Genomic DNA, 19,353 nt, shown 5'->3' with positions numbered 1-19,353 from the left:
GGCGTAACGACGTGAATTGGCCATTTCGTGCCAAATCGGTGTGCTATAGCCCACGGTTTCTAGGCGGGCTCGAGGCTCGGGCGTATTTTAGGCCAATAATTGATCGGGCTACCCCAGTTGGGTTAGGGAGCAGCCTAGTGTGGGCCTTTAGGTTTGGCGGGGCAGTTTGGGTTGTCAAACGATCAAAACGACACGAACAGACCAGTTTGGGGCCAAATCAGTGTGCTATAGCCAACGATTTTTGAGGTGAGCCCGAGCCCAGGCATATTTTAGACCAAAAATCGATCGGGCTGTCCCAGGCAGGCCAGGGAGCGGCCTAGTATGGGCCTTTGGGGTCAGCGAGGCAGTTTGGGTGGTCAAATGGACCAAACGACACAAACGGGCCATTTTAGGGTCAAATCAGTGTGCTATAGCCTATGATTTCTACGGTGAGCCCGGCGCCTAAGCGTGTGTTAGGCCAAAAATCGACCGAACTGCATAGGCAAGCTAAGGAGCGGCCTAGTATGGAGTTTTAGTCTAATGGTGGTGCCATTTGGGTGGTAAAACAGGCGAAACAACGTGAATGGGCCGTTTTCGCCCGAATTCGATTGGTGTTAGCCCATAGCTCTCGTGGTGGGCCTAGGGCCCGGTCATGATTTTGGCCAAAACTCGATCGACAGTCACTCACCGAGCTTTAGAGCAACTCTCGGTGGTTCGACGTGGTCGGTGGGTCTATTTGGGTAGTCATACGAGCGAAAAGGCACAAACAAGTCATTTTCGGCCCAATTAGGTGTGTTTTAGCCCAAGATTCTCGGGGTGGTATCAGGGCCCAAGCATGATTTAGGCAAAAATATCAACCACCGGCTCGACGGGTTGTGAAACAGCTCTAGGTTGTTCGGTGAGGTCGGTGGGGCCATTTGGGTGGTTAAACGGGCAAAACGGTGCGAACGAACCATTTTCGACCTAATTCGGTGGATGTTAGCCCACGATTTTTGGGCTGAGTCCAGAGCCCTGGCACGGGTTGCTTCGGAGAAGCAGGCATAGCCTATTTTAGGATAGACGAGCGAAAAAGCAAGAATTACATATTATTTTAGTTTTTCATATGTGTTAGCCAATGAATTTCTAGGGATAGATGTGTCTTCTAAAAGCTCATGGTGGCGCCCGTGATGACCTATTAAATTATAAGGATTGCTTTGGAGAGGCAAACGTAGCTTATTTTAGGACAAATGAGTGAAAAAAGCAGGAATTGCGAATTATTTTAATTTTTTCGTGTGTGTTAGCGTATGAATGTCTAGGAATAGGTACATCGAAATGTCTTTTTGTCAAAAACTGATGGTTGCACCCATGACGACTTAAATGATATGGGTTGCTTTAGAGAGGCGGATGTAGCTTATTTAGGACAAACAAGTGAAAAAACAGAAATTGTGGATTATTTTGATTTTTTTCGTGTGATAGCCTATAAATTTCTAGAATAGGTGCGTCAGAATGATTTGTTGTCGAAGACTCATGACTACACCTGTGATAACCTACTAAATGATAAGGATTGCTTTGGAAATACAGACGTTGCCTGTTTTAGAACAAACATGCGAAAAAAGCAAAAATTGTGAATTATTTCAGTTTTCATGTGAGTTTGCCTATGGGGATAGGTGTGTCGGAATAATTTTTTGCCTAAAACTTATAGTTGTGCCAGTGATGATCTATTAAATGATAAAGGTTGCTTCGGAGAAACGAATGTAGCCTGTTCTAGGACAAACAGTGAAAAAACAAGAATAGCAGATTATTTTAGTTTGTGTGTGTTGGTCAATGAATTTCAGGAGATAGGTGCGTCAAAATGATATTTTGTCGAAAACACATAGTTGCGCTTGTGAAGACCCATTAAATGATGAGGATTATTTCAGAGAGGCAAGCAGCAAAAAATTAAAAAAAAACAAGAATTGCAAATTTTTCAATTTTTCCATGTGCGTTAGCATAGAAATTTCTGGGGATAGACACGTCCGAATTTTCTTTTCTAAAATTCTGAAAAAATAATGGCTGGCCAAAAAGATTAGTTTGTCTTCAAATTAAAATTTGAAATTGTATTTTTGATTTAAAAATAAATATAGATGCATCAAAATTATATAAGGAGTAATATCTGACGATGTTTTAGATAAAAAACGAGTTGATCAACATATTGCACATAAAAATATCATTACTATATATTGCAGAGGTGGATCTACATGAAAACTTATAAACTTATAAATTCACGTGAATTTAATAACTTTTGTCCAAGCCTCGTACATGCATTAAGAAATTCATTAAGCATTTCAAGTATTCGAAGTCATCGTAGAAACACATAAACTTAAAATTTTGGATCGGTCCTAATACTACCGATCGGATCTTTCTATTCTATTAGTAGCATATAATTTCTATTATCATCAAAGTTCATATGATTCCACTGTTGCAATATTAATTGCATAAGCTACTTAATTAGCTGATCGGCCTTGTAATTTTCGAGTTTACGTAAATTTAAATTTTGACCAAATTATCAAAGACCTCCACAATAACCACAAAAATAATTGTCACTGTAGTTTATGAGATACACTCGTAGTTAAGACTTGAAATAAGATGCATTTCACGACTCTAGGATCCAATTTCTTATGAGAGGTCTCGGTTAATATGTTACAAGATCGAAATTCTCACTATATATTGGAATATTTTTGAAGTGGCACTATTTCGAGCAAATACAGAAGCTATAAAAACACAACATACCCAGTAAAATCCCACAAGTGAGGTATGCAGAGGGTAAAGTATGTGCAACCTTACCACTACCTCGGGGAGTTAGAGAGGTTTCCAAAATGCCCTCAGCTCAAGCGTAGCAAATCCAGGTACAAAGAAGAGGGATACACTGAAGATAATAGCGCACCTTGTTCCGTTAAATTGCTCAAAAGGCTCAAACATAATTTAGATAACAAACCGGTCACACTTCAATCTCGTTACCACTCGAAGCACACGGTGCATTCTAAGCTTACATCTTAAAGAAGGATTGCATAGTTGTGTTCATTACAAATCCGTGCAGAACTGATGTTGACAAATGGCCACGAGAGAACTATCTTAGGAACAATAAGTCTACTCGATCATCTCACATATAATGCAGCACCAAAAACTATTCGTCCCTATCGCATTTCTAAGAGAAAATTAACCAAATAAATCTTGGCAAAGTCATCCCAATTTCTCCACAAATGTTTCTGTCAATGTGCTTCCATTGACAATTTTTGTAGTTGCTACAATTATGTCATATGCCATCCCTTCCTGTTACAGTATTAACTTTTTGTTGGTTCCTTTTCCCATAGAGTGTTTCCAACGAGGGAAATCTTTGATACAATACTGGGAAATTATGACTCTTATAATAAATTTACATGATTAAGACTTCATAGACTGACCTGGGAGCTCAGGAAGCGAAGAGCAGAGATCTCTGCAGCCGTCACTCCACCAATGAAAACGACAAGAACCAAAGAACGCCTTCCATCAACAACTCTGGAATATCATCAATGGTATTAGAAGGTTTTTATACTTCCCAAAGATGATAAAAGAAATATTCAGCTTTACGCTTGCATGAAATTAGCATCACGACAAATATAAGGTCCAGCAACTTTTCAAATGTAAGAGCAAAGACAGAAGGTATAACACATAGCAACAAAACAATGTTCAAATGAAGAACTAGTAGTTTCTAAATCATAATGACAAAGAGCAGCCATCACTAGGATGTCCAAAGAGCAGCCATCACTAGGATGTCCCTCTCTGCTTTTATCATCCCATTCGTAATACAACAATAAAATTTCTACTTTGAGTAAGCCTATTCGAGAGTTTGCAAGACAAGTGATATCAAGTTCTCACCTTCATTTTCTTCATGTCATTCTCACTTCAATTTTGAACAAGATTCATACTATCCTCTTCTCAATGTAAAGTTAACAACCAAACAGATTTCTATCAACTTATTCGCTTTATTGGTCTGATCACACTCCCAAGTTCACTATCATTTACCTCGCCTCAATCTCATCCAACTAGAAAAATCATTCATACTATAGTCTTATCAAGATCGCTTTAAGTTCAATAACCAAACTTACTTTTCGGCATTTAGAAGCCTTTCTGATTTAAGTAATAATGACATGTACCTAGAAACTACATATACTTTCTTTTGACAGTGTTTTATTGGCCAGGGAATGTTACAGGTCAGTTAGTGGATGCTCTTTCGATACGTACTTGTCTGAGCTATGCAAAGACCCGTTTAACGAGTCCAGTGATGGACTGCTGGAAAATCCACCCTGTAGAGAAACAAGCCAAAACAACAGATTAAGAGTTGTATGCCATCATAAGATGATCCAAAAAAGGAAAAATCCATGTCAAGAACAAAATATAAACAGAAAACTAAAAGTTTACCCTCTTAGTATCTGAGTGTGGACCTGGCAACAACTTCAATATTTCTTCAATAGGGCGCCTGAATATAAAATTCTACAGATGTCATAAATAGTGGACTGAGATTAAGATATTCGCTCTCTGTTTTAAATGACATTTGCTGAGATAGTGGAGTTAGCCAAACACATGATGGTGGACAGTGGAGGAAGGAAATCAATTAATTAAACAGTGGAAAGATTTCTAACAGCAAAAAGAGGAATTAGTGAACTCTTCTTGCAAGGACTTAATTCCATAACGACTTCTCAACGTAATGAAGCCCAACTCTAGAATTACATGGAATAGAAGTATCTTATTCCAGTGAATCACAAGGAATCTTGTCAAAATCATTAAAGCAGCCAGATTCATAGAAATTACAAATTATTTGAATTAGGAATGTTAAGGCGGACAATATAACACAGAAAATCTCTAAAGAAGAATATCTCACCACCCAGATCGAATTGCATGTTGAACCAGGCGAATACTGAGAGGTGCATACCCAGAGAAGACATAGGATATATCGTTGGGACTGTATTTGTCAGAGATCAAATTAAATGTTAAAAATGATTGCAATGGTACAGCAGGGATCATAATGATAGCTGTGCAAGAACCCATTTCAAATCCATGGCCATATTCTTTAAGTTTCAAGAGAGGGAAGGGAAAGCATCTTTTATCAAGCTCAAAATAATATCATACTTAGCGGTATCAGTATCCTCCACTATAAGCCGCAAAGCACGTTTAATTGTTATCCAGTTGCTTTTAGTCTCCTGCAATTATGAGGGAAGTTAATAGAGAGAACAGTGCTGACAAATTTCACTGATTCAATAAAGCAACATTTTGTAATGAAAACCCATGAATGAACCTGTTTTTTGAGTAGTCCAGACTTCTCCAAATTACTCAAGGTTGCTATATGCTCAAAGCCATAGCTGTGAAGCAGTTCTCGCCTAACAAAAGGAATGGAAGTTTAACATGTCAGTTGGAGGTTCACATGGTGATACGTAAAGTATGGAAGCCATGTCATGCATTAATAAAACAGCTACTATCTGAGTAAACTTACCTCAAATAGTCAAAATTCTTCTTGGGAAGCCCTGAATTTGTTATTGAGAACAAGATGAGAAGACGTAGAACATTAATAAGTGGTTCCTGCTTATGGATCATCTCCTCAATGTACTCAAAGCATCTGTATTAACCAGTGAGGAAAAAGTAAGCAAATAGAACATGAAAACTTTCACCTAAGAGAAAAAAGGAAAGGGGTAACGCCAGACGCCATAGACCCCTTCCTCTCTTGCATTTTCAGCACATATATATTCTCCTTCTTCTAATCATCCTTTCCTCCAATGGACTATCATTGCTTGAAAAGCAAGAGATGATAAAATCAAAATTTCAAAGAAATTAATAGTAACAATATTATCTCATGAATTCTGCAAATGGAAAAGAACTGTAATTTAAGTGCAAGACATGAGTCGATGGTATTGCAGGAGTTTTTCTCTAAGTAATTATTTTCTGCATTAGAACTTGGCATTTGTTGAGAAGAATATCTTCATTTTTCTTTAGGATGGTTTAATATGGACTGGTCAAGTGTGCTCTGCAGCTGTCATGTTGTATATGCTTGTTTGCCTTCTGATTGAATCATAATCATGTTTCTTTTTGAGAATGAATAATCATGTTTCTTTAACACACAATAAAAAGACAAAAAGGAAGAAAGCAGTGAGTACGCTGCATGCCCTTGCTCACAAACACACAATCATGCATGCAAAGAATTTTTTCTTGCCAACAAAAATTGGACTTGCTTGCATCAAGCCAAACACTCGGTGCAACAGAAACTTCTGAGTGCCCATTGAATATTTGAAAGAGAGCTGAAAGGTTGATATGGTCAAAAAGACTAAAACTACCAAAGTCAACGATCAGGAGAATGAAAAGCTTCATTTTACTCACATATCATAGCTTTCAGCCTCAACAAGAGTTTGCTCCATATCAAGTCGGCTAAGGAATGATGGTTTGGATGTAAACGTAGTTAAATGCTGACCAAGATTTATGTGTCTCTGGAACGGAAAGACAGTAATGTTATAACATTGTTAATGTAATTATGATCCTTGTAGAATCAAACATAAGAAAAAAAAACTCTTACTGTCATTTCCGGCAATGAGTTAAGCTTTTTGACAAAATCCTTCAATTCGGAAACTGTTTGGTTCTACATATAATACAAGAACGTAACACAGAAGTCAATTATCGAAATAGCAAAGCTAAGATATGCACATCTAAGATTACTGACTAACCGTGGTCTGCATCTCTGTATAATCTTGCTTCATGGAAGTTGCTTTTTGACGTAGAACCTGCAATCGCACTGCAAATGACAATTAAAGAAATAGAAGACTAAGGAAAGAAGATGAGCAAGTGAATCTTATGATAGGGCATGATAGATTGATGTGTATGCTGAAGTCACCTAGATTGTGTACTTAAAGGAAATGGCGAGAAAATAAATCAACCTGGACAACAACTTCAAAGTTCTGATCTCGTGTCTCTTTGAACAATTTGTCACTACAAACACAACGAATTAAAATTTCACAACAGAGAAATAGAACATCCAAAACACGGAAAGAAAGTTAAAATAAGAAAAATCTTTGTTTTTTTTAAAAAAAAAAAAAATAGTAGATTATGTATTTCCCAGGGGTGGGGTCACATCTGACTATACTGATGAACAAGACAAAGACCTGCAATGTATATGAGAGAATAAAAGAAACAGAAGAACTGCATGCATGAAAATCGAGGGAATATCACGTTACACAGAAAAGAAACATGAAGTATATCACCAGAATCACACACCAATTTATTGCTCTCTAAATTTTATGTACCCAACTTACATCATTAAAATTTCTTCATTATCCCTCAAAAGCATAACATTCTTTTTCTTTGGTATGAAAAAGGTAAAGCCAAAAAGCATAACATAGTTGTAACCTGTGACACCTAATTGCAATTAAACTAGTTTACCTTGAATTAAGGGGAACCTTAATTTTCTTGCCTTCGTGCTGGACACCCATAACAGATGAATCTAGTTCCACGGCACCATTATTGATACCAAGAAACTGCATGAAGCCTATTAGAGATAGCTTTAAAAATATTCACAGCATATATAATCTGTTTATTGCTCTAGAAGCTGCAGACCACTGCTGCCTAGACAATATTCTAAAGATACAGATCCATAGCAATTCTAAGAATATCACTTTTACCTCATCCAACAGCCCTTCATATGTTAACTGTGAACACATTGGAGTGATCATATCCACCTGCACAAACCAGGAAAGTCTTCAAAACACAGTGACAAATGGATATGAAGGAGACAAGAATATTGTTACACAACTCAAAACACACCAACCAAGTAACCACAGTATTTCCACAACCAGGAAGGTCAGAGAACTATAAATAAAACCAAAGTAACATAGAGCTTAACTGACTGTATGAAAAAATACGAGTAAAACTATATCAAGTAGCATTAGACCTGAGGAATTACTAACTGTTTGCATATGAGGCAAATAAAAGAGGGTACTCTTTTCAAAGCAAGTTGAAAGCGTATGATAAGATGAACCTCATCTTTACAGCATATTCTCTCACCTTTGTTTTTCTGTCTAAACTCTCTCTCTCTCTCACACACACACACCAACAAAAAAAAAAAAAAAAACACACACAATACTATCCTACCCAATAGAATGACAATCACTGCCGATTCTAGAAAGAGCAGCAACATCGATTTGTTGAAAACATAATATGATAAACTAGCATGAACCTTCGAGAAAATCCTAGAATTAAGTCTCATCTTTACCAAATAACCCATGAGGTCACGCAACAATCCTATACTACTTTTATAACTGCATTATATGAAATATAACGAGAGAAGAGCAGGGGGAGGGCTGAGTGGAAGAAAGAAAAGGTGTGCTACCTCTCTGTCCAAAAGTATGATAGTATTTATTTCAGGCACACCCATCTGCAGTAAAAGATAAAATTGGTATTATTTTGTGACAATGTATGGTGCCCACATATTTTTGATGTATGATCTTATTCTAGTAGACTTAAGATTTTGTGTTACCTCAGATGTGTTCACTGGTTCTTCCGACTGCATCCGATTTAAAATGTCAGCAACACGAACTGATGCTTTCCCTTTGGCCCTCACATTTGGAATCAGTCCAAAGGAAAACTACATTCTCAATAACCAAGAAGCTGTTAGAAAATGTTTATGCTGAACCTACTTTTCCTTTAAAAAAAATGAAGTCTATTCAACTAGCAGTTAGTTATATCAAGTAAACATAAAGAGCACCTCGAGTTTATGGATAGCTTTTGCTATGTGCCAGAGGGAGGTAGTGTCAACATCAACTAGGTGTTCCTGACATATAAATGGAACTATTTTTACATATACCAAGTACCAACCTTTAAAAAAAGTGCAATAATCTGTTCTTTGAATCAAACTATGAGGAATAGACATACTTTGCAAGCAGCATCAAGTTCAAAGGATAAAACATCCTCATCCAACGGAATCAGATAAAGGGGATACTCGCCTATAGTCAACAAGTGATGAATTTTTTCTTCCTCAAGTATCTGTCAAGATCACATACAATTGTTAATGAGAAAAACATGCCAAAGGAAATCCTTAGAAGAAGCTTATCTTTCATATTCTAAGAAAAAGGCTAACCTTCTCACATACAACTGCACGACGAGGGACAAAATAAACAAAATACTCCCTTTGAATCCCTTTGGAGATATCGTTATGGATGTGTGAGCAAATGAACTTCATCAAATCAAGCTGGGCTCGAACAAGATAGACTACTTTTGTGCAATCAGTTTGAACTGGTTCAACATTAAGATGCCGCAATTCAGCCCCGTGCTCCTGTTTATACGGGTGAAAACCAGAAAAGAAAATAGTGTGAAAAAGAAGCTAGTTCACAAATCATCATGTTTTCCACCCAATGTCTCAGCAAAATAAACGTTCTTTTTCCTGAGTAAAGTGTTGAATTTAACAATTCATACAGAACATCTTTCTCTGGCATCAATTCGTTGTCTTAACTATAACCCAGAAAAGAGCAGCATGGTGCACTTTAGATCCTGCTATGCGCAGGATCTGAGGAGGAGGGCCAGACCATGACCGGGCTGCATTTTCTCAAGAGGTAGGTTCCACTGGTCACGGACACTCGACGACAACTCTTATCATTGTGCCAGTATTTCCCTTCTTACTATAACCCAAGATAGTTTAAAATTTCAAGGACCTAAAACTGCACAGGTTTAGTAAATTTCATTTCGCATTCTAGAGTGTGGTCTAGCCGTCCATAGGTTGGAACAAATCATGAGATACCCCAGTTCAAATTCCAACAGATGCAAACACAGAAAAAAGTAATCTCTTTCCTCTAGACTTTGATAGGGCAAAGTTACAAGGTACATGTGGCAGTGGAAGATAAAAAGTACCTCGTGCATTAGTTGAGGCATACAAGCTGGCTGGCTAGGATGCCGAATAAATTTTAACTCAATAAACTAGGAATCACTGTTGCAAATATTCCAACAATCAATATTTGACTTGACACAGAGGATTATAACTTGACCTCATATTTCGAACCGGAGAGACAAAGTACTACTCCTATTTCGTTCTGTTTTCTTGAAGTTCTTGTAAAAGGAGTCAAATGTGTTCAAAAAAAAATTGAAGATTTCATTACTCAATTTTCAAAATCTCAAAAACAATGACATATTCAACCAAGCAAAATTTTGCAATAAACCCACAAAAAAAAGTGCAAGAACTCAAAATTTCAGCTCAATCTCAGTAAAGTGAATAACTGATTATGAAGAGGGAGAGAGAGAGAGAATTGCCTTGAGAAGTGAGCTCTGTACAATAAGAGAGAGTGAACCTCCAAGCTTAGGATCAATTACCAAACACTTTTTCCCTCGAATCTGCAACTCCAAACAAAAAATCAATTAAAGATTCCATTTTTCAGTCAAATTTGATAGTCAAAAGCACACCAAAAGTGTCCCCTTTTAACGAGTTTCATATCTAAATTATCACCTAAAGTATTCCGATTTATCGAGTTTCCTACTTGAAACATTAGGTTTGTGAGTTTCCTACATAAACTATCACCAACTATTTAACAAAACATACCTCAACTATCAATTGTTTTCACTTGTTCTACCTGAATTATCATCATTGAAATCACCATCAATCAGGTATAGGAAAAGTGAACAGTTGTTAGTTGAGGTGTCTTCACATAAATAGTTGGTTATAGTTCATTAGGAAACTCGCACATAGTTCAGGTATGAAACTCGAAAAAAATAGATTACTATCATGTATGTGGTTTCCTAGCTGAGCTATCATTAACTATTTATCAAAACATACCTCAACTCAACTATCAATTATTCACTTTTTCTACCAATGGAAACAATCGATATTTGAGATGTGTTTTGACACATAGTTGGAGATAGTTAAAATCACGCACATGATAGTTCATATACAAAACCCAAAAAACAACATACTTTAAGTGTGCTTTTTACCATTATCTCTTAAATTTATGAAAAAAAGTAGAAAAAGCTACAATTTTTAAATAAATCAAAATCTCTAAATGCCGAAAAAGAGCAATAGTAAACAATTTGATAGTTGACATATGCTTTAATAAATATAGTAGGTAATAATGCAGATAGAATACTGGCACACCAGAATTTAAATACAAAAATAGAGGAACCGAGATACTTTAGCTATGTTTTGACCATTAACTCATAAATTTATGAAAAATCAGTACAAAAAGTTATAATTTTTTAAAAAAATCAAAATCTCTGAACCCCAAAAAGAGCAAATGAAGCTCACATTCTTCATCATTCATCATTCAGGTAGGAAACGGAAACGTTTGATTGTTGAGATGCATTTTGATGAATAGTTAGTGATAATGGTGCTAGGAAATTCGCACACCCAATAACCAGCTATGAAACTCGAAAAAACAAAATACGTCAGTTGTATTTTTGACCATTAACTCATAAATTTAGCCAAAAAAATAGTATAAAAAGCTACAAATTTTAAAAAATCATAATCTTTAAATGCCAAAAGAAAAGCAATAAACAATTGATAGTTGAGGTGTACTTTTAACAAATAGTCAGTGACAGTTCAAATAATAAACTCACACACCTGATAATTAAGCTACGAAACTAAAAAAATGGGAATACCTTAAGTGTGTTTTTGACAATTAACTCTTAAATTTACTAAAAATCAAAATCTCAAAATGCAGAAAAAGAGGAATAAACTCACACACCAGATAATTCAGCTACGGAACTCAAAAAGTCAAGATACTTTAGCTGTTTTTTTTACAATTAACTCATAAATTCACGAAAAAATGGGTACAAAAAGCAACAATTTCTTAAAATCAAAATCTCAAAATGCCAAAAAAGAGGAATAAACTCACACACCAGATAGAACTCGAAAATTCAGATACTTTCGCTGTTTTTTTTTTTTTTACAATTAACTCATAAATTCACGAAAAAATCAGTAGAAAAAGCAACAATTTCTTAAAATCAAAATCTCAAAATGCAGAAAAAAGAGCAATAACGAAAGCTCACTTTCGTAATATAAATTGATAATTATAGTTTATTTTGATAAATAATTCGTGACAGTGCAGTGAAACTCACACACCTAAGTCGAATTTTTGACAATTGACTCATTAATTTCTTCAAAATCAAAATCGGAAAATGCGGAAAAAGAGATATGACGAAAACTCACGTTTTTCAGAATCGTAATCAGCTCTTTCTGCGATTGATCTCTGCAAAAAGTCATCAATTAAGTAGAAAATGATCAGAAATTGGGGAATAAAAATAGTAGTACATTATGCATAAGTAATTGTACCTTAATGATTTCAGATTTATCGGTGCATTATCTAAATTCGGAACTTGCGCCATTTTCGATCGATCGATTGAGCTCTCGAGGTTTTCTCTGTTGATTAATGATTGCAACTTTGCGGAGAGGTGGGGGCTTATATATGTGGGCTTTTTGTATGGGCTTTATTTGTTGGGCCCTTTAATGGGCCTTTAGAAAATGTTAAAGAACATAAATTTCGATAGTTTTGATCTTAGTTACAAAAATTTTCAACGTTTTGCATAATTACTCAAATCTCAATTTTGGATTTGTCGAGATACATAATTAGCTACCGATACATTCAATGAAGATACAACATAATTAGCTCTTGTTATATTTTTTTCGATTTTGGGTCTGTCAAAATACCTAATACATCCAACGAAGATACATTTTTTTCTTCGTAAATATACATAATTAGCTCTCAATACATTTATTTTATTGGCCTCTAATGGAATTTTAGAAAATGTTAAATAACATAAATTTTGATAGTTTGAAGTTTAGTTATAGAAAAATTTTGACATTTTGTATAATTATTGAAAATTTTAATTTTTGGTCTATCGAGATACATAATTAACCTCTGATACATCCAACAAAAATATAGTTTTTCCTTTGTAAAGATATATAATTAGCTCCCGATACATTTTTCGATTTTGGGTCCTATCGATATACATAATATATCCTGTCGACATGGTTTCAGATTGATAGCTTTTGGTATTATCTTGTGGTTGTAGTATTATCTTACGGCTAGCAGTGTTAGTTTATTTTGCATACTGTACTAGTTTATATTCATTTATGTTTTGTGTTTGTTATACTGTTATCGGTCCTAAGCCGGGGGTCTATCGGAAATAGCCTCCCTACTTCACCGGAGGTAGTGGTATGGTAAGCGTACACTCTACCCTCCCCAGACCCCACTATGTGGGAATACACTAGGTATGTTGTTGTTATTGTTGTTAGATCTGTCGAGATACATAATATATTCGATGAAGATATAGTTTTTTGTTTGTAAAATACATAATTAGCTCCCGATATATTTTTTCGATTTGGATCTGTCGAGATACGTAATACATCCAACAAAGATACTTTTTTTTCTTTGTAAAGATACATAATTAGTTTCCGATAGATTTTTTTCTATTTTGAGTTTGTCAAGATACATAATACATCCAACGAAGATACATTTTTTTCTTTGTAAAGATACATAATTAGCTCCAGATATATTTTTTTTTGTTTTTGGATCTGTCGAGATACATAATACATTCAATAAACTTACATTTTTTCCTTTGTAAAGATACATAATTAGTCCATATATATTTTTCAATTTCGATTCTGTTGAGATATATAATACATCCAACGAAGATGTATTTTTTTCTTTGTAAAGATATATAATTAGCTCCCGAATATATTTTTTTAATTTTGGGTCTGTTGAGATACATAATACATCCAACGAAGATGTATTTTTTTTCTTTGTAAAGATACATAATTAGTTCCCGATATATTTTTTTTGATTTTGGGTCCGCCGAGATACATAATACATCCAACGAAAGACATAGTTTTTTCTTTGTAAGAATACACAATTAGCTCCTAATACATTTTTTTTTTTTTTGGATATGTCGAGATACACAATACATCAAATGAAGATACATGTTTTCTTTGTAAAGATACATAATTAGCTCCCGATATATTTTTTTTGATTTTGGGTCCCTCGAGATACATAATACATCCAATAAAGACATAGTTTTTTTTTTTATTTTGGATCTGTCGAGATACACAATACATCCAATGAAGATACATTTTTTCTTTGTAAAGATACATAATTAGCTCCTAGTAGATTTTTTTCGATTTTGGATTTGTCGAGATACACAATACATCCAACGAAGATACATTTTTTCTTTGTAAAGATACATAATTAGCTCACGATATATTTTTACCGATTTTGGGTCTATTGAGATACATAATACATTCAATGAAGATACAATTTTTTCTTTGTAAAGATATTAGCTCCCGGTAGATTTTTTTCGATTTTGGATCAGTCGAGATACATAATGAGCTCCCGATACATCCAATGAAGTTACATAATTAGTTGAGATTTTTGTAATTACTTTATAAAGGTAGAGATTTATGTAAATATGATAAATTAAGGTGCATGTTTATGTTATTTTTCCAAACAATTAAGTACACCTTACTTTTCATAGCCTTGTACTTTGTGAAACGAGGTCTATCAAAAACAACCTCTCTACCTCAGAACTTCTGAGGTAGTGGTAGAACTAATTACACTTTATGTGAATATGCCTGGATATGTTGTTGTTATTGTTTTTGTATCACAACAAAATTCATCATAGAAAATGCTCTTATTTAAATGTACACAATCTTGTAGCACATTAGCAGTTTGGCTCAAGAATAACAACGTTTCCACCCTTGACCAGCGCTCTCGGGTTTGAGCCTGCTTATGGAGAAAATCCTGTTGGGAGCGCCACCCACAAAATGGGCCCTACATCTGGTGCTAACGTCGCTTCTTTAGAACAGGTCACAGAATGGCTCATTCTTGGCTGGTTTAGAATCTATGGACTCCTCGCGTTCGCTGACCTGAAAACATTTGAAATACTATCAGCATTCTTCTCACCGTCTTGCTCTGGACTTGTGTTTCGACCACCCCAAGTAGCAGGATTCCACGAGATAGTTTTCCCTATCCGGAAACTTGAACTTGGTCGACTTATAAATCTACTTCTTGGCTGATACTCAGACACAACATCTAGAGAATGTCCGAGACCTTTCAGCATTTCGCTAGCAATAGGGAGGCCGCACTCCTTCATTGACCTGATCGTGATGATAGAATCCTCTGAATCTGCTGCGTGCAAAGTCACTTGACGAGATTTTCCCTCGATATTGCTAGTGAGACTGATAAGGTTGGGTACTGCACTCTGGGTATGCTGTTGAACGTAGTAAAGTCCGGCTGAGGGCTCGTTTGCAATGAACTTTATCATGTCTGCCAAGGACTTGGTTATCTCTACATAGCCGTCAACTGTGGAAAAACCATGCATTTTCTGGAACGCCAAATGCTCTTCATCGCTGGTGGTAAGACAAAACAATTAGTCGGAGTTCTAAAATTGAAAATTTCTTCGATATGTTAACAATAAGAAGTTAGCGCTCAGCGTAGCACAGTATATAAAACTTGCAGGTATATTCAAGCAGGTATTTGGCATTAGATACTATACTTGCACAAGAAATTTGATCGAACGATTTTAACGCTACCCAATTTTGGTGACCGCAGTTCTATCAGCGTCAGTAGGCAGTTCACGCAAACAAGTATAAGTTGAACTTACAATAAACGAAAAGCTACTCAGTTGAAAAAAAAAAGCAAAAGGGCAGCCGGGTGCACTAAAGCTACTGCTATGTGCGGTGTCCGGGAAAGGGCCCCACCACAAGGGTGTATCGTACGCAGCCTTACCTTGCATTTCTGCCAGAGGCTGTTTCCAAGGCTTGAACCCGTGACCTTAGCACTCTGAAGAAAAGATCGGCACCAATCCAAAAGTAACAAAAGAATAACAACCTTAGTTTAGACTACACATACGACATCCATCATCTCCATCTTTCGTAACAATTGAGTTCAATACAACGACCACAACAACAACAACATACCCTGTGTAATCCCACCCCACCAATGGGGTCGCGGAGGGTAGTGTGTGCGCAAACCTTACATGTGTAACAGTATAAAGTAGTTCCCGGTAGATAACATTTCTAATAATACCCATCAGAAATGAAGTCCGAAAAGTGACCCTTCATGTGTCCTCTTGTTGTCCCCATTACTATTTAAAGCTCAACTACAACGTGTTGGCTTTAGCTCAACTGACAAAGGTTAAGACACTTGTCTCTTAGGTCACACGTTCAAGTCCATGCCAAACGAACTAAATTCAGTACTCCCTTCGTTTCAGAATAAATGAATTGTTGGGGTATTTATTAGTGTTTCAAAATAAGTAAATCATTGAATTTTTTTCCAAATTTACCCTTATGATTTGACAACCAATTAACTTTTGAAAAGGTATTACAAGGTCAACTTTTTCTTTTTTAGGGGTAAAAATGAAAAGTTGTGTTAAATTTATGTATTTAATGCTTTTTCCTTAATCTGTGTGTCAAAATCCAACAATTCATTTATTATGAAACGGAGGGAGTATTTAAATGGAGAAGGGTACAATGGCAGGCCTATATTCCCTGAGTTTCGAAGGCTGCAGTTGGTCCAAAGTGTCGGCTCCAGACGGATTTTCATACCAAAAGGGCAGCCCGGTGCACTAAAGCTACCGCTATGCGCGGTGTCCGGGGAAGGGCCCCACCACAAGGGTGTATCGTACCATCCAAAAGGAAAAAAGTGAGTAAAGAAGTTCACTTTTGAACACTTTCTTATTCAGATAATAGAATCAATCAAGATGGACCAAAGTGATAATATGGACAGTTTTAGCAATTTAGCTAATGCGGCCAACCTAAGTTGCGCGGACTCTTCACTTTTGATGCCGCACCCGTGTCGGATTCTTCAAAAATACACTTTTTTGGAGAATCTGACATGCACCCGTTAACATTTTTGAAAAGTCCGAGCAACATAACCGCCAACCATAAGGTCTCCCTCATGATTGTGTTCAACACACAACGGCAAGCGCATAATCTGGACTCAATCAAATATCATTCATCTCTTGAGAAAATCACAAACTGGAAGTTGCAGCTTGTCGTGATTACTTATATTGTAACAACAAATCATCTATGAACAAGAACTACACTCCATTTTACTGACAGCACTCAAATTTGTTTCGGAGGTAGAAAAATGTCCTTTGGGGACACATGAATTTCATTGTTTCGTTAACATTAAATATCTTACCTGGACATATATCATGTCCACGGATAGCTAATTTGAAGTTGACCGACAGCATCACATGCACAATCTGAAAAACGGAATACACATCCATTAGTTGGATCGCCAATTCCTTCAAATAAACAGCAATTATCAAACTGCAGATATCACATTACTATGTCATCCACACAAACTGCACAAGTTTTCATAAAGCATCGATATCTAAGAACTGTATTCAACTTCGAATTGTTCAAGAAGCGTAAATTTACTGAAGCAGCCGGAAAAAAAAGAACAAACGTGCAAAGATCATTTTACTGATTTTCAATTAATAGGGAATACCACATTCCTGAAACAACATTTGCTCAGCTGATATCAAATTCAGGCAAACCATACAACTGATATTTTGATGAGCATTTTGCTCAGTTGATAATACATGTAAACTTAGCTAGAAGTCCGATAACTTAGAGAAGATGAAGAACATCGAAAGGGAAACAGAACCTAATTTTCCCCTCTATTAAGTTAAAAGGATCAATTTTATCCACCGTTATACTTTTCTGCAAAACTACGTACCCCCAAAGTAACTGAAGCGACTCATGTATTCCCCTTCACCTCCGTTACCATTACCGCTATCCAAGGCCGACACCCAATCCCAGTGCCGCATTTTGTTGAGGAGTGGCGGGAGCCAGAATTTTCACTAAGGGAGTTCAAAATATTTTTCACACATGAAGCAAGCCGAAGGGGATTCAACATCTACTGTACATAGTATATAGTAGAGATAAGCATCTAGTACCCCCTAACTACGACCAAATTTGCTACGACGCACTCCAACTTTATGGGGGTCCTATTACCCCCGAACTAAAATACCTTTTTAGCTGATATGGCACATGGCAGTCCTTCACGTGCCTAAGTGTTTAACTTCACGCAAGGTGCCACATCAACACAAAAGGGTGACAAAATATGCTAAAATTGAGGCCGGGAGGGGGGGGTAATAGGACCTCATGAAGTTGGAGTGTGCCGTAGTAACTTTGACCATAGTTCAGGGGTACTGGATGCTTATCTCTATATAGTACATAAGTAATAATTTTAGTCATGTATAAACAGTGTAATTATTCGGCAAAAGGGATTCGAACAAACCCCCTCAGCCCTACTTGGCTCCACCCTATCGATGAGGTGGATACCGCGTGTCATGCCACCTCATCAACCCCAACACATTTTAACTTTTACCCCCTCCCTCAATTCTTCCAACCAGGGGCAGAGCTACACTTGGATCGGCGAAAATTTTTACTATTTATACATAGTTGAAATTAGTTAAAATTATTTTTTATGTATATACAGTAGAGGTTGAACCCCCTTCGACTAGTTCGTATGTTTACTTTTAAACCTCCTTAACGAAAATCCTGGCTCCGCCACTGCTTCTAACACCACTACCACCTCCCCACACCCCACACCCACCCTACCACCACCACTGCCTGTAGCTTGGAAATGAATGAACAAAACAAACTCACATTCCAAATCAAGAAACCTCAATTTCCCCCCACCCCACTCACCCACCCACCCACCACCCACCCCACCAACACCACCACTGCCTATAGCTTGGAATGAATGAACAAAACAAACTTACATTCCAAATCAAGAAACCTCAATTTTCCCAAAAACCCAAAATATTCAATGCAGTTAAGTCGGTAAATGTAAACATCCACCAAGAAACAAGAACCCCATATCTCAAAATCAAATCTTTAATGCAATTAAACAGAACTTTAAACATAATCAAAGCTTACCCTTTTCTCTAAATTCCAAAATATTAAACAAAGCTCAGTCACTAAATATAAATTACCAATCAAGAAACAACAACCCCATTTCTCAAAATCAAATCTTTAGGTCATTTCATCTATTAATAATGCAATTAAACAAAACTTTAACATAATCAAAAATTCAAAACTTACCCTTTTCACTAAACTCTACATAGAGGTACCCTTTTGCATGTTTTTTTTTTTTCAATTTGTTTTCAAATATAGAATCAGTAATTTGTTACTTTCTTTTTGGGCTGGAAAAATATATAGATTTACCCTAAAGTTATTTGAAAATGACAGTTACACCCTTATTTCTTTGTTTGATAAAAAGGATAAATATTTTAAAATATTAATCAAAATTGGTGTAATTTAACTCTCGATATTTAAAATACCTACATGAAATCCTACTAAATTTGACTTTCACACTGACCCCCCACCCCCAACCCCAACCCCTCACCCCC

At 36.3% G+C, this 19,353-nt stretch overlaps 2 protein-coding genes across 2 annotated transcripts; both read right to left on the bottom strand.

Annotated features, from left to right (window-relative positions):
* Positions 1-2,864: 2,864 nt before the first annotated feature.
* Positions 2,865-12,401, bottom strand: LOC107871432 (vacuolar protein-sorting-associated protein 33 homolog). The gene is made up of 22 exons (XM_016718363.2): positions 12,263-12,401; positions 12,140-12,179; positions 10,252-10,332; positions 9,089-9,283; positions 8,884-8,994; positions 8,717-8,782; positions 8,489-8,596; positions 8,342-8,386; positions 7,635-7,691; positions 7,396-7,490; positions 6,894-6,945; positions 6,684-6,740; positions 6,536-6,598; positions 6,343-6,449; positions 5,465-5,587; positions 5,270-5,351; positions 5,104-5,174; positions 4,856-4,936; positions 4,396-4,453; positions 4,219-4,280; positions 3,399-3,492; positions 2,865-3,267 (listed from the first exon to the last, which is right to left on the bottom strand). Exons 1-22 carry the CDS (start codon positions 12,313-12,315, stop codon positions 3,178-3,180), a joined length of 1,791 nt encoding a protein of 596 aa, XP_016573849.1. The 5' UTR covers positions 12,316-12,401; the 3' UTR covers positions 2,865-3,177.
* A 2,067-nt stretch (positions 12,402-14,468) lies between these two features.
* On the bottom strand, positions 14,469-19,320 carry LOC107871433. Its single transcript, XM_016718364.2, has 3 exons — positions 19,046-19,320; positions 17,130-17,193; positions 14,469-15,334 (listed from the first exon to the last, which is right to left on the bottom strand). Exons 2-3 carry the CDS (start codon positions 17,135-17,137, stop codon positions 14,827-14,829), a joined length of 516 nt encoding a protein of 171 aa, XP_016573850.1. The 5' UTR covers positions 17,138-17,193; positions 19,046-19,320; the 3' UTR covers positions 14,469-14,826.
* Positions 19,321-19,353: the final 33 nt, after the last annotated feature.

The sequence above is a fragment of the Capsicum annuum genome, chromosome 5 (assembly GCF_002878395.1).
Source record: "Capsicum annuum cultivar UCD-10X-F1 chromosome 5, UCD10Xv1.1, whole genome shotgun sequence".
Taxonomy (NCBI): Eukaryota; Viridiplantae; Streptophyta; class Magnoliopsida; order Solanales; family Solanaceae; genus Capsicum; species Capsicum annuum.
This window is presented reverse-complemented; position numbering and strand designations above follow the sequence as displayed.

Bases quoted from the DNA above. Each gene is read 5' to 3' on its own strand.
- LOC107871432 (XM_016718363.2), bottom strand. From the start codon at position 12,315: ATGGCGCAAGTTCCGAATTTAGATAATGCACCGATAAATCTGAAATCA. The intron at 8,597-8,716 runs GTGCTCTTTATG...TTGAGAATGTAG, and splicing joins AAGCTATCCATAAACTCGAG to TTTTCCTTTGGACTGATTCC. The intron at 5,352-5,464 runs GTAAGTTTACTC...TCCTTTTGTTAG, and splicing joins AAGAATTTTGACTATTTGAG to GCGAGAACTGCTTCACAGCT.